At 47.3% G+C, this 13,686-nt stretch overlaps 1 protein-coding gene across 1 annotated transcript; it reads left to right on the top strand.

Moving 5' to 3' along the window:
* Nucleotides 1-205: 205 nt before the first annotated feature.
* Nucleotides 206-5,330, top strand: LOC147728158 (cis-aconitate decarboxylase-like). The gene is made up of 6 exons (XM_086963235.1): nucleotides 206-226; nucleotides 1,910-1,964; nucleotides 2,499-2,686; nucleotides 3,322-3,414; nucleotides 3,709-3,914; nucleotides 4,409-5,330. The coding sequence occupies exons 1-6, from the start codon at nucleotides 206-208 to the stop codon at nucleotides 5,328-5,330; spliced, it is 1,485 nt and encodes a 494-aa protein (XP_086819361.1).
* The last annotated feature ends 8,356 nt before the right edge of the window (nucleotides 5,331-13,686 follow it).

The raw sequence follows: 13,686 nt of genomic DNA, 5'->3' as shown, positions 1-13,686 counted from the left end.
AGCCAGCACCAGAAGCTCACCTGCCCTCAGCACCGGAGAGAGCGAGGCAAAGCGAACCACTGTCGCAGGACAGAGACAAAAGCGACCCCTCTCAGGTCGACAGAGATAGACTGCGGGGCACAGGAGGTCCACCTCGAAAGACACAGAGACTGCTTGCAGAGACGGGAAACTTATCTCAGGACAGAGGTAGACACCAGTGCAGAACATGCTTCAATGCGCCTTCCAGGTGAGCCCACGCTACAGGCATCAGGTTTTGGCAGCTTTGATGGCTGGATTTGTATATTTTTCGTCTGCTTGGGGGGCATAATTTGTTTTCATAGTCCACTTAGATTGGCTGAAAGCCTTTCTCTCTATCTCACTATTCGTTTTTATAGAGGGATATCTTCTAAAATACAACAGACAGCGCATTTACTTATTAGAACATGTATGTGGCTATATTACTGCTTTCACGTTTATTTGCTTTTTTCACCTTGGCATTCTGATGCTTTATATGTACTTTTTAGATTCTCATATTTCTCTAGTATTTGTTTAGTTTTTCAATATATGTTAGTGAATAGGAGAGCCCCTTTTATTCTTACCTTGCCGCGTGTTTTAATATCGCCAGTTCTGAGACCATTCGCCATGTGTTCTGTGATGTTCATAATATGGGCGTCTCTGTCTTCCATGAAGATTGCAGAAGCATCCTGGGTAGTTAAGGTCTGTTATAAGATGTTCGCCAATAGAGGCTGTTATCATACAGCATAATCCTCAGAAATACGACAGTAATATTTAAAGCGTCTTGGGGTTTTGCCGCAGTCCTGTTGTTTGTAGCGCTGCTGCTGTTAAGCACAGCCAGTGAAGCATAAACTGCTGGTTAAAATGCAGAATTAGCAGCAAGAGATTGAACTGAAAGGAGTTTGGGACGTTATTGTAAGTATTTGCTTCCCAGAGTAGGAGTAAAAATGCACAAAGCTTGATACATAGTGCCTCGGTGGTGCACTGTGGCCCAAGAGACATTGGGCCTTATTTATGAAGGCCTTGCGCCGCCGGTGCGTCACTTTTAAAATGGGAAAAAGTGACGCACCGGTGGCGCAAGGCCTTTATAAATAAGACCGATTGTCTTTCTCGCATCCACGGCAGGAGCAAAGTAAAGTTTCATACTGTGCCAGCTGATATCATGCTTCACACCGCTTCTCTGCCAACATCCAATCAGAATGCTTGCACCAGAACAGAGACCCTCTGAAGTATGTGGTAAGGCGCTGACATCATACGACAGTCTGTTGGCATCACAGGCCAAAAGACCAGCATCATTGGACATGGTGCTGCGATCAGATGTATGCCAATTTAAGGTGCTGGCATAATACACCAGAATGGTTCCTGTAATGTCAGGGTACTTTCATCATATGTCAGTGCCCTGACTTCATATGCCAAGGTGCTGGCATCATTTATTAGAGTCCTACCATCATACGTGTTCCCTGGTGCAAGCATCATATGTTATGGTGGTGCCTATCATACCTTGGTGCTGCCCTGCTGTTGGGCTCCCCCTGTGATGGAGTGGCTGTAGTGCCAGTCCTGCAGCTCATGTGCGAGTCTTTGGCTGTTTATACACCATGCTCTACCTGCTGATATGCCAGGCAGTGTGCCATGCTGGGGGAGCTCATGTTTCAACCTTGAATTGCTAAATGCCAGGCTGAGACTGCTCACGTGCCAGGAAGCAGTCACTCGTTTGCCAGTCTTGGACTGCAGTTTGGCAGATTGCACTTGCTAGCTGTGAAAACCCTCAAATCTCTCCTGTTATTCCCCCTTCTCTGTCCTCTTCCCCTTCTCGACTCTGTTGCCTTGTGTTTCTCTCTTTTAGCCCTGTCCACTCCCTTCCATGTTCTTATACAATGAAACAACTCGACTAATATTGCTTTTTCCCTTCTTCCAGAATCCACACGCCGTCCTCAGGCTGTCCAGGCAGGTGCACACAGCGGCGGTGGAAGGTAAGTGTCTGTGTGTACTCACTGCCATTGGTCTGAGGTCACGCTGTATTTTTTGTACGCAGTTAATGGCTCTGGTGTCCCCGCCTCTGGTCTGCGATCGCTCGCTATATCTTGGTCCCAGTTGCTGGTTCTGGAGTCACTCTCCCTGATCTGATGCCTCTCAGTATACCCTGGGCCCAGTTACCTGTTCTGATGCCACTCTCCCTGCTCTGATGCCGCTCAGTATACCATGGGCCCAGTTACTGGTTCTGATGCCACTCTTGATGGTCCTGGACCACTCTTTATCCCATGGGCCCAGTTACAGGTTCTGGTATCACTTACCTTGACTTGGGTCCCTAATGCCATGATCCCCATAACCGGTTATAAAGCCGCTAGCATTGGTTTGCATCTGCTATCAGTCTACAACTCCAAGAGTCCTGTGTAATGATTGTCCCATATGAACAACATCTGGTTCTGGTCCGGGTCAGCTGGATTTGTGTCTGATGCCAGCCCAGAATGCTTGTAGTTCTGATCCTGTCTCTTCTCTTCATTCAGTGCTGGAGGGGAGCCCCCTGGAAAAGGCGGTCACTAGCAGCTTTGCGTCCTTCATACATGGAGTCCAGACAGATCACCTGTCCCAAACCGTGCGGCACCGAAGCAAGCGTATGATCCTGGACAGCATCGGCGTTGGACTGGTGGGAAGCACGACCCATGTGTTCAACATCGCCCTGGGATACTGCCAGGTAAGAGGAGACATTGAACTCACTAAGCAACACACCATGCAGAACAATTAAAAACCCTTTTTACGCCAAGAGTGTGACTATACTCCTGTGGTTGTGCCATGTAAAACTGCTTACAGACTTTAGTGGTTCAGGATCACCATAAGATTTTACCAGGATATTCAAATCTTGGATCGAACCAAGCAACACACCATGAACCCCTTGGCCATTAAATAGCCCTCTAGAATCATAGGGGTAAAAAACCCTCCAGAATAATAGGTAAGAAGAGAGAAAGACCAAGTCACACCATGAATTACTCATCCACCATGAAATACTCATCCACTAATCGCAGCCCAGGCTGCCTCCAGATGCAAAGCAGCTAATGTCTTGAGACACTGGCAGGGCTGCGAGCATGGACTAGGGTACTCAAATAAACATTAGGAACTCTGGTCCCCTAAACAACTGTCCTTCAGAAACACTGCATCTACTCGCAGAGACCCCTTGCCTGACCATGTGTTTCTTCTAATAGATACCACCACGTATCAGGTGAATAATCCTGTGTTTAAAGTTGAATAATCCACATTCCCAAAATATCCGCAGTTTCTTTACTAGGTTTCTAGGTGCACTTTCTATTTCTAACTTAATTGTATTTCCAACAGGACATGTACTCCTTGTCTGCCATCAGCTCTGTGTATGGAAGGAAAGGATTGAGACTCCCACCTACGCTGGCTGCATATGTCAATGGAGTAGCGGTAAGGATTTTGAGAGCGGGCTATCACTTTATCCCTCAAGCATACACTAAGAACAATGAGTTTATGAGAATTTTACTTAAATGCTGTCTCCTCCAATGTTCAATTCTGTCTGTTTCTACTTCTGTAAAGAGTCTGTATTGGGCAATGGCTCAGTCACTCAACTAAATCTTAGAATATGAATCCTACATTTCTGTAAATTGTGTCCCTAGGTCGATGCCACTATCTCTCTGCTTAACATCTTTCTGACACACCCTTCTTTAAAGACCTTCTAATCCTCTACTCCTCCTTTAACAGAGTCACTCCATGGACTTCGATGACACTTGGCACCCTGCCACTCACCCGTCAGGTGCTGTGCTGCCGGCTCTAATGGCTGCCTCCCAGATGTTGCCCGTGGGCTTAAGACCCAGCGGCTCAGACTTCCTGTTGGCATTCAATGTTGGCATTGAGGTGCAAGGAAGACTCATGCGTTTCTCCAATGAAGCCAGCAATATCCCTAAAAGGTTTGTATGATACCCACAAAGGGCAGAAAAATCCCATGACCAACACTCGATGCCCACAGGGGGCGCAGTATCTCCCGGGCATGGTTATGATGTACGATGTATGAAAAGGGTAGAAATATTCCATGTGTAATGTATGAGAACCCTAAAGAGAGGGTGTGTTATGATGTGTGCCCGATTGGCACATAGGGCAGAAATATACCTAAGAGGAACCTATCATGCAAACAAAATCATGTATGTGGATAGCACACAATACAAAGTAAATATGGTAAAGTAAATTTTTCTGCTCACTGTAACTAGATTATTTATTTGTGTCAAATGATTGATTAGATCCTATTATAGTTACTCTGTTTCCTTGTACTACATAATAGCATTAATGGCTGATATGCTTTTATATTTCCGTAGTTCGCACTTATTGTTTGCATTACCCCTCTTTTAAATCTATTTTGATATTATCCTTATTCCATGTCTGACACTGATCTTTTTATTTCCTTCAGGTTCCACCCTCCTTCTGTTGTTGGCACCATGGGCAGCGCTGCTGCTACAGCAAAACTCCTTTCATTGAATGCAGAACAATGTGCGCATGCTTTGGCGATCGCTGCCTCTCTGGCGGGGGCACCTATGGCCAATGCTGCAACTCTTGCCAAGCCTCTCCATATTGGCAATGCAACCCGCTTTGGGATGGAAGCAGCACTTCTGGCTGCCCGTGGGATGGAAGCCAACCCACTTATCTTGGATGATGTGCCAGGCTGCTCAGGGTTCAGTGCTTTCTATGGTGATTACCAGCCATCGTCCCTGGCAATGCCAGATCAAGATTACAGCTTTCTCTTGGAGAAGCAAGACATTGCCTTCAAGAGGTTCCCAGCTCACTTGGGCATGCACTGGGTGGCAGACGCTGCCATCTCAGTCAGAAACCGAGTCACCAATATAACAGGCTCCTTTAACCCTGCTTCCATCCGCGCTGTTCTTCTGAGGGTCCCAGTCTCCAAGTATATCAACAGGCCCTTCCCAGAGTCTGAGCACGAGGCACGACACTCCTTCCAGTTCAACGCCTGCACAGCCCTTCTGGATGGCGAAGTGGGCATTTCTTCCTTCAGTGAGGACAGCCTTAGTAGACCAGATCTCATCAACCTGTTGAAGAAGGTGATGGTGGAACACCCTGAAGACAATGTGGCCAACTTTGACAAGATGTACGGGGAAGTGGTGCTGCTCCTGGAGAGCGGAGAGATCGTGACTGGCAGATGTGACACCTTCTACGGACACTGGAGGAAGCCTCTTAGCCAAGAATCGCTCCATGAGAAGTTCCTCTCCAATGCTACCCATGTGCTCCACCAAGACCAGGCGCAAACAATTATTGAGGTGGTGAAGGAGATAGAAAGCCTTGCAGACTGTTCACAACTGGCATCCTCGCTGCAGTAAACATGTTAAATTAAAATTAATCCCTCTCACAAAGTGGGAGTAAAACTTTAAATGAACTACCAGGTGCAAACAACTTTATTGTAACTAGTTTTACAAATATTGAAAATTTACTCAAGGAGAGGGACTTTAGCGATACACTGTATAAAACGACGAGAGTCAATCATGTCCTCTCCTATCATGAAAGGAACTGTTATGTCTCACAGTACAGTGAGGTCCCCTTTCAACCTAAAACAATACAGAAGCATCTGGCTGGCAAGAAACAGTATGCTTACGTTTCCTATAACCTCATTAGTACTTTGCAAGAGCTGTAAAATGCAAGTTGTATTTATTGTTATTTAATTTTTGTTTATTTATTATTCAGTGAAATATCATGTCTTTTTTCCAGTGGCCAAATATAGGAAGAGCGGAATCTGCAGTTTTACTCTAGTACTGAATTGTCCCTCTGATGCGCTCTCTCATGTGTACTTTTATGTAAAAAAAAAACACAGGACAAAATAGGTCACTCCAAGAACTTTTTATTTCAATCTCTCATGTTTTGTCAATGAAAAGTATTTTGTGCTTTCTGTGGTTATTTATTTAATTTTGAATAAAGTCTCTGAATTCATTGTACAGTGACTGTAATTTTTGATGTGTGCAGAAGCTGACATTTTAGAGGCTAACTTACTGGGTGGCCACGGCTTGATGACAGTGAGACTGGATTCTCTCACATACAGACCTTACATATGAAACTCTATTTTCAGCTGATGCTCAACATGCTGACCCTCCTACTAGTGTTTTACAATCTTCCCTGTTTTAGGAACTTCCCTTACATGCGCAAATACTCACATAACAGTCAGAATATACATATTTGGACAAGTACCAAAGAGTGATCCGATCATCGGCACACCTTTTAAATGTTAACATGTTTCATCATACTTTGACAATTTAGAACTGTGTAAGCAGCTGTGTGTTAGGATAGATTATAACAACCACTAAATACATTAGGGAACGAGCTAAGGAATCATTAGCTAGTCTGAATATGGCTGGTTTACACCTTAAACGTATCAGAGTTAATGAGGATATTGGATGCGAGTTATTTTCACATTTTGAAATGACTGACATTTTATAGTGTAATTTTTCAGAAGTTTACTTTTTGAAAAATGTCTTGAAAAACATGCATATTGTTATTAAACATTGTGAGCTTTGGTAGATTTTACTATTTTTCACACTGGTATTGTGTTTTTGACAGTGCTTAATTTACAGTAGTGGTTGCAGGTGGCCCACACCAGCATTCATTTTTTGGGAGTCACACTTACTTTTTCCTCAACAAACTTTAACCTATAGCAAGAGAGAAAAAATCACAAGGAGGAAAGAAAGATGATATGAAAGGCTGAAAAACAGTGACAAAAGAAGGAAAGAGGGATAAAAAAGAACTACAAAAGTGAGATCCCAGCGCAACCAGAGACCTAACCGGAGCAAGCAAGCGCAGCTATTATCAAGAGCAGGTTGAGTGACCATTCAACCGTGCCCACCTCTTGGCAGATACCATATTGTACCTCTGACAGAAAACTATTGTCATCTGCCCAATCCTCTATCCTGGAGAATCACCCAACCCAGGATCTTATCAGAAGAGACCAGAAGAGAGATCGTACAGTAACATGTGGGGTTTCCCCTGTCGCCCTTCTTAAAGACAGGGACAATGGTGGAAAACCTCCAAGTTTTAGGCAATCCTGCAGGGGAAATGGCCCGGAACAGATTTGCCAATAAGAGGGGCCCACAATGGTATGTTCTGTTTACAAACATCAAGTGGCACCCTGTCCGGGCCAAGGGCCTTCCTGGGTATGCTATTCAAAATAGCAACAGTTACTTCCGATACATCAATATGTGTCATGGTGAAAACACCAGCCGACCCTTGGTTGGCGGTATAATTTGCCTCGCAAGGAGGATTAGTTAGAAAGCTAGAATCAGCAGAGCTGAAAATCGTGGGGAAGTAAATCAGACACTCCTCTGGCAAAATGTGGCAGGATATTTTAGAGTTACCATTTGCTAAAAAATATGGGTGATTCTTTACATTCCAAAATGCCTTTGAGTATCTAGATTTAGCAGCAAACTGCACGTTTTCCCATGCCATCTCTCTGATTTCCTTTCTTCTTGCCCCCAGGGGTCGACCTGTAAGCCCACCTTGCATACCTAATGGCTACTAAGTCTTTAGGCAACAGCATGAATAATCTGGCTAAAGGGTCCCACTGGGAGTGAGATTTAATAGAAAGGTAAAGAGGGGTAATAGAGAACATAGAGCAGGTTGAATTTAGCAGACACATTGAGGATGGCATAGGCAAGTCTATTAGAGAGTCTTATGAAGCGTCCATTCTGCAACAGTGTAATAGCATTTTTCCAAGCTGCCTCCCAGACTTACCTTCTATGCCCTTGCAGGGGATAAACAGCATATAAGGCATGCAAAGTCTCCAAGCTGAGGCATCGGGCCAACTTCGGGGCCAGCAACTGCAAGTACTGTCTTCAATGTCCTACAGGGTCAGTTGGGGGGACCCGATCATTAGGGGGATCTTAGCGGGTGTGCGCTGCAAAGTAGATAGCAATGTGTCTATTGATCTAGTCTCTGAAGAAAGTGCAGCAGTACAGCAGTGTGACAATTCAAGTGAAAAAGCTCCTTCAAAGACAACTTGTAGTAAGGATCATGCATCTATCCCTGTTATCCTTGATGCCCCCGGTCACCAATCAGATAATGTTCTGTACAATAATCCAAATATGGGACTGTTGGACTTGGCCTTTTTCCCCCAAAATTTTTCGCTTTTGACCCCCTTACCTAGGATGTCTCCCCCATGGGATTAAACCTGTATAGGCCATGAGTGGTGTGAGACACCTTGTTGAAAATGTAAAATTACATGATGTTAAATGGTGTACAGAAAATATCCCCCATTTTAAAACTGCACCTGACTGAAATGTACTGAGACTTAAAATGGATGCCATGGCCCTGGGTAGTGCCACCTGACTGCGTTAGGTTGGCGGTCTAGTTAATATTACCCAGCTACCCCTAGCTTTTGGAGGGAAAGCCTGGCACCCAGGGTGCTCACCCCCTCCCCTAGAACCAGTTTAGGCTAGATGTGCCAACATTCTAGAAGGTCCTGGCACTGCCTGGGAGGAGGGTATAAATAGGGAGAAGTCTCAGAAGTGTCACCAGAGAGTCAGTCAGCGCTGGGACAAAAAAGAGAGGGGACCTGCTGTGAGGTGCTACCGCCACATGGGCCTGTGAGCTGGGCCCTGCACCCCTATAACCCCCCCCCCTCTGCTGTCCCCATGGGCCCCTGACAAGGGAGGACTCTTCATAGGTCCCTGACGCCGTGGGACCTTGAACTACGCCAGCGCGGAGGAAAAAAGGTGCCCAGAAGAGGAGGAATGCTGTGGGCTTGAACCCCCCAGGAGGTGAGGAGTGTGCCCCTGGGGCTGGCTGTGGAACTGTTCGCCCCCCCCCTCCGTGAGGTGCGCCTGTCAGACGCTGTTGAGGAGGTTGGTGCCCCTGGAGGAGCTGTGGCCCCCTTTGGATGCACAGAGCTGTGAGGAGCCTACTTGGAAGCCCTGGTTTGCCTACCTAAGCGCTGTAAATTCCAAGACTGTTGCTGCCCTGACCTAAACTGTACTGCCTGGGGAGCGCTATAATTTGGAAGCGCTAGAGAAGGACTGGGAGGAGCTGCGTGTCCCTAGAAGCCCTGAACTGCCTCTATTCTGTTGGGCTGAGAGGGAGGAGCAGTGCGCTGTAAATAGCGTCATCTGCTGAGGAGAATCGCGCTGTGGCCTGAGGGCACTGTGAGGGGACTCGAGCTGGAGGAGCCTACCCTCGTTTTGGCGCGCTGTCCGCCATTTAAGTAATTAATTAAAAAGGGAGCCTACCCCATGCACCGCCGGTTTCACCGCCGCAGCCCGGCGCTGCGAGGAGGCCTTTCCCCGCTGTGTGGCGCATCGTTGCAGCGACCCCCGGTGTCAGGAGGGGGCCGCCGAAGTGAGGAGAGGGCCGCGCTAGGCCCTGAGGCCGTGGTCTGCCGCCTCACGTGACGGGGGCCTGACCGCGTCATCGGCCCGCCCCCGCCGCGCACTGATTGGCCTGCGCGACCGTGAGCCAAAAAGGCCGCGCAGGGATTGGCTGCCGGAAGCTGAGGCAGGAAGAAGCTGGCCGGCGGCGTCGCGGGCCCCCAGTGAGCTGAGGGGAGTCCCGATAGTGTAAGAAGACCGGAGCGGGAGCCTACCCCGCCGGTCTGCGGCCGCGGACAGAAGCTGTGGAGGAGGCGGGGCCGGGGCACACTGTCGGTGCTAGCCCCGCCGCCACAAAAAGAAGCGTAGCCGTGGGGAGAGTGCGGAGGGCGGGAGCCTACCCCGCCTGCCAAGGAAAGCCCGGCCGCAGGGAGATCCCAGAGGAGCAGAGTGCCTGCGGGGCTCGCGAGAACGAGGGAGCCCGACTGTGCCGCCCGGAGGCCGCATTGAATTCCCCCCCCAGCCCCCGTGAGGATGAGAGGCCCGAGTGACGCCGCAGGAAGGGGAAGGGCCTCGAGGCATATTGCCGGTGCCTGACCCCTCCCCGGAGGAGAGCCCCGCGTGTGTCCTGCGTCCACATAGAGGCAAAGGCAGAGCCCTTGGGAAGCCGGTGAGTGGGAGCTCGAGCGGAGCCACCCTGGGAGGGACCTACATGACTTCCGAGTCCCGGAGGGGACTCAATCAGTAAAAGACCTCGTAACCTGTATGCAGCTGCCTGTGGGGACCGAACCCAGCAGGGTGCCCTGAGTAAAGGACCTTGTGGAGGGCATGACCGGGTGGTTGGGCCTGGTTCCTATGTATAGCTGGTATGCTGATGGTACTGCCGAGGTTTCGGTTGCGGGTTGGGAACTGGGGGTGGTTATACCCAGGTGCCCAGGATTCAGTTAATGACCCCGGGTGGAGGTGATTAGACTAGCCCGGACCTTGCTGAATGAAGTGTTACACCCACCTAATGAGTTGGTTACCTTCCGGGCCTAATGTGATGTTGCCGGAGCTATAATGAAATGTGCATTCTGGATTGAGGGGTTGCCTGTCCCTTGCTTTAGGCCTACTCCGCCTGATGTTTGGTACCCCTAGGTTTATGGTAGAGGAAACCTTGCTGTATTAAGGTGCTGTAGTGACCTGCCCTGCAGATCTTGCAAAGGCGGCCTGAGGGACCTATGGTTATACCTGCATGCTATTAGATGTTGGGTTGCTATGAGGGCTTCCCTTACAAGGGGTTAAGTATGAGGTGATGTTCCAGGCCCTGGGTTATGTACCAGATTGATGGGCCAGACAGGCTGACTCATTACAGGTGCTCCTGTCTGTTATTAAATGTGCTGTGATGCTCTGTTTTTCCCTTACAGGGGTGGGGTTTGGCGTTCTAACGCAAGAAGTGTGGTTATGCAGGATGTTGCCTTTTGTAATTACAGCCTACTACCTAGGATGAAGGCCTGAGTTGGCCCTGCCTGACGCGTAGTTCCCTAGGTGGAGGGGGGAGGAAACCTAATGTTTTATTACAGGTGTTCCTGCCTAATGTTAATGCCAGGTGATTCCTATTCTTTTTGCAGGAGTCGCCAAAGCCAGCTATTTTGGGTTCTTACCCCTAATGTTTGATTGCATGCTTAATGGGCGTACACGCCAAATGAATTTGTCCCTTACATAGATGTCATTAATAATATGTGCCAAGTGCTAACCTTGTTATATTTCAGCTAGACACTATGGACTATGGACTCAACCCTTTTCGTCCCATGTAAATAATCCCCCACTGAAATACTTGGCTTGGGTGCCAGTTGGCGTCATGTTATGATTACCAGTGTATTTTTCCTTTTTACCTTACAGGTTGGAGATATCACTAAACTACTTCTTTTCCAACCAAAGGTGGAGTTGCGTCTCTTTTGTAGTGTGCCTGGTGTGTCGTCTGTGGATACTGCGTGAATGCTTCACATGTCCTTGGAGTTTGGCCTGCCCGCTTGATGCCATGCTACCCCCTTGAAGATTTGGGTAACCCCCATTTCCTACAGGGACCTATTCTTATTCAGGGGCGCAGTCAGCTTCTAGCCCAGCGCAAGACAAGACAAACCAGGAAAAAGTCTACAGACCTGGCTAAGTCTTACCAACAGCCCAAACCCACAAAACAGAGTCAGGCTGGTAAGACAAGTGTTCAAGTAGCTTAGAGCAGCCCGCTTAGGAAGTGGGTAACATAAAAGGGAGAAGTGAAAACACTCATCTCTTGCTTATCTGCCACACTTACATGGACAGAGGTGGTCAAGCAGTGCACAGAACAACATGCTCCAAACTGAACTCCAGTCTTACCTCTGAAATATCTTCTGATACTCTGTCTGATCACTGTCCCCCACTTACTACCAAAGAGGGTCACCCTGAGGTACAAGAGCCATCATTAAGAGCAATCGTATTGTCTCTTCAGGCCCAGTGTGCAGAGGCTCAGGTATATTACACTTAGGCGAGGGCAGACAATCTGAAAATGTAACAATCCCTGGATGACGTCTCAGGGCACATCACAAATCTTACAATGTAGCTCACAGAGCAGCAGTAGAGAGTGGCTCACACAAGGAGACAGTGACTGCAAGCAAGGCTATTGGGAATCATGATGATAAGCTAAAACTCCTCCTAATCAAAATTGAAGATATGGAAAACTGTCAGAGGAGAAACAATGTCAGGATTTTTAGGATACCAGAGGGAAAAGAGGTCTTTGATTCTTGGCAACATATGGTGCAATTGTTCAGGAGGGCCTTCCCTGATCAGATGGACTGGGACTCTCAAATTCAGTTTGCCCATTGTCTCCCATTCAATCATAATTCCTTAATGCTAGCACAGCTCATCCTCGCCCAATGCTAATATATGTTGGAAATTTCCTTTTGAGGCAGGCAATCTCCCTTAAAGAATGGCCAACAACCCAATGTCAATTCTTGCCCAGTCTGACTTCTGCAGATCTACAATGGACTCTAGATGGTAGCTGCACCAACTCATTGACCCATTGAAGGCTGTGGGGGCACAAGTTTTCTTGCAGGAGCCAGCTCACTCAAAATTATTAGGGAAGGATGTCCCAGATGTGCGTCTCTGAGACAGTAAATACGACGCATCCATGGTGTTGCAAGGAGGGTGCAGTGGAAAGTGTTGCATTGCTGTTTAATCGCAGAGATGCAACACTTTTCTTAAATGAGATTCAGAGGTCTTATGGCTAAGATTAATTGTATGTGCTGGAACGTGTCAGGGATCAATGCGCGGAGCAAGCGACAATTAGTTCGGGAGGGGATCAGATTGCGTAAACCCGAATTGGTGGCTGTGACTGAGACCCATCTGGTATACAAGGATAGGTCTTTACTTAAGAAGTCACCTGAACATGGCAAACTGTCTTGATCCATGGGGTGGCTGTGCTTTCTGCTAAGAACTATCAAGGTCAAGTATTAAAAACTGCGGTCGACCACAGGAGAAGGTGGGCACTTGTATAATGAATACTACATTCAATAAAATTTGTGTTATGAGTGGTTTACGGGCCCAATACTGATGATCCAGAAATGCTGGATAGGCTATACCTGGAAATAGTGGTTTGTGCTGAAGAATTGATTTAATGGATGATTTTAATTGTGAATTGAGCAACAACCGCCCAACCACCCTGCACAAGCCTAGAACTAGGGCTTCCCTCAAAGATCTGATCCAGCTACATGGGCTTGGCGATGTGAGGCAGACTCTCTATCCAAGGGAGTCCGGTTTTACTTATTATTCATGTCCGCATATGCACTACTCTAGGATCAATAAGATCTTTATTAAGTGGTCTTTGCTGGATAGGATGGAAATGAATGTATGGGCCAGGGTTCTGTCAGATCACAACCTGATTGTGTTTTCATAAGAACAACTGTTCCAAGTTCTCTTTTCATTGCCATCTGCTGGCTAATAACGAGTATAGAACGCATGTTTCATGGTTACTCAGGGAGTTTCTTTCTATTATAATTGGTACAGCTTCACTTCGATTAATTTGGGATAGAATGAAAGCATACATTCGGGGTATAATATTACAGTACATGGGTGAGCAAAATAGAGCCATTGCTGAAGAGGCCCACTCTCTTTGCTAAGCCTTTCTCCAACTTGAAATGTTACATGCCTTTAAAATCACTCAAGGAATGGCAGAGTGACAGGTGGCATTTTTTCAGTTATTAGAAACATGGTCTTGTCTAGTATGCAGATTGAAAGATCAGGTAGCTGCCAGATACATCAAACATAGAATGCTATAATATGAATATGGGGAAATGGTAGGCAAGTTTTAGCACATCGGATAACAGATTGACCGTCCAAGGGTACAATTCATGTAATCTAGAGTTTGGATGGTAATGTC

The sequence above is a fragment of the Lissotriton vulgaris genome, chromosome 3_1 (assembly GCF_964263255.1).
Source record: "Lissotriton vulgaris chromosome 3_1, aLisVul1.2, whole genome shotgun sequence".
Lineage (NCBI taxonomy): Eukaryota > Metazoa > Chordata > Amphibia > Caudata > Salamandridae > Lissotriton > Lissotriton vulgaris.
Note: the sequence above shows the minus strand (reverse complement) of the source record. Positions and strands in the feature narration are given on the sequence as shown.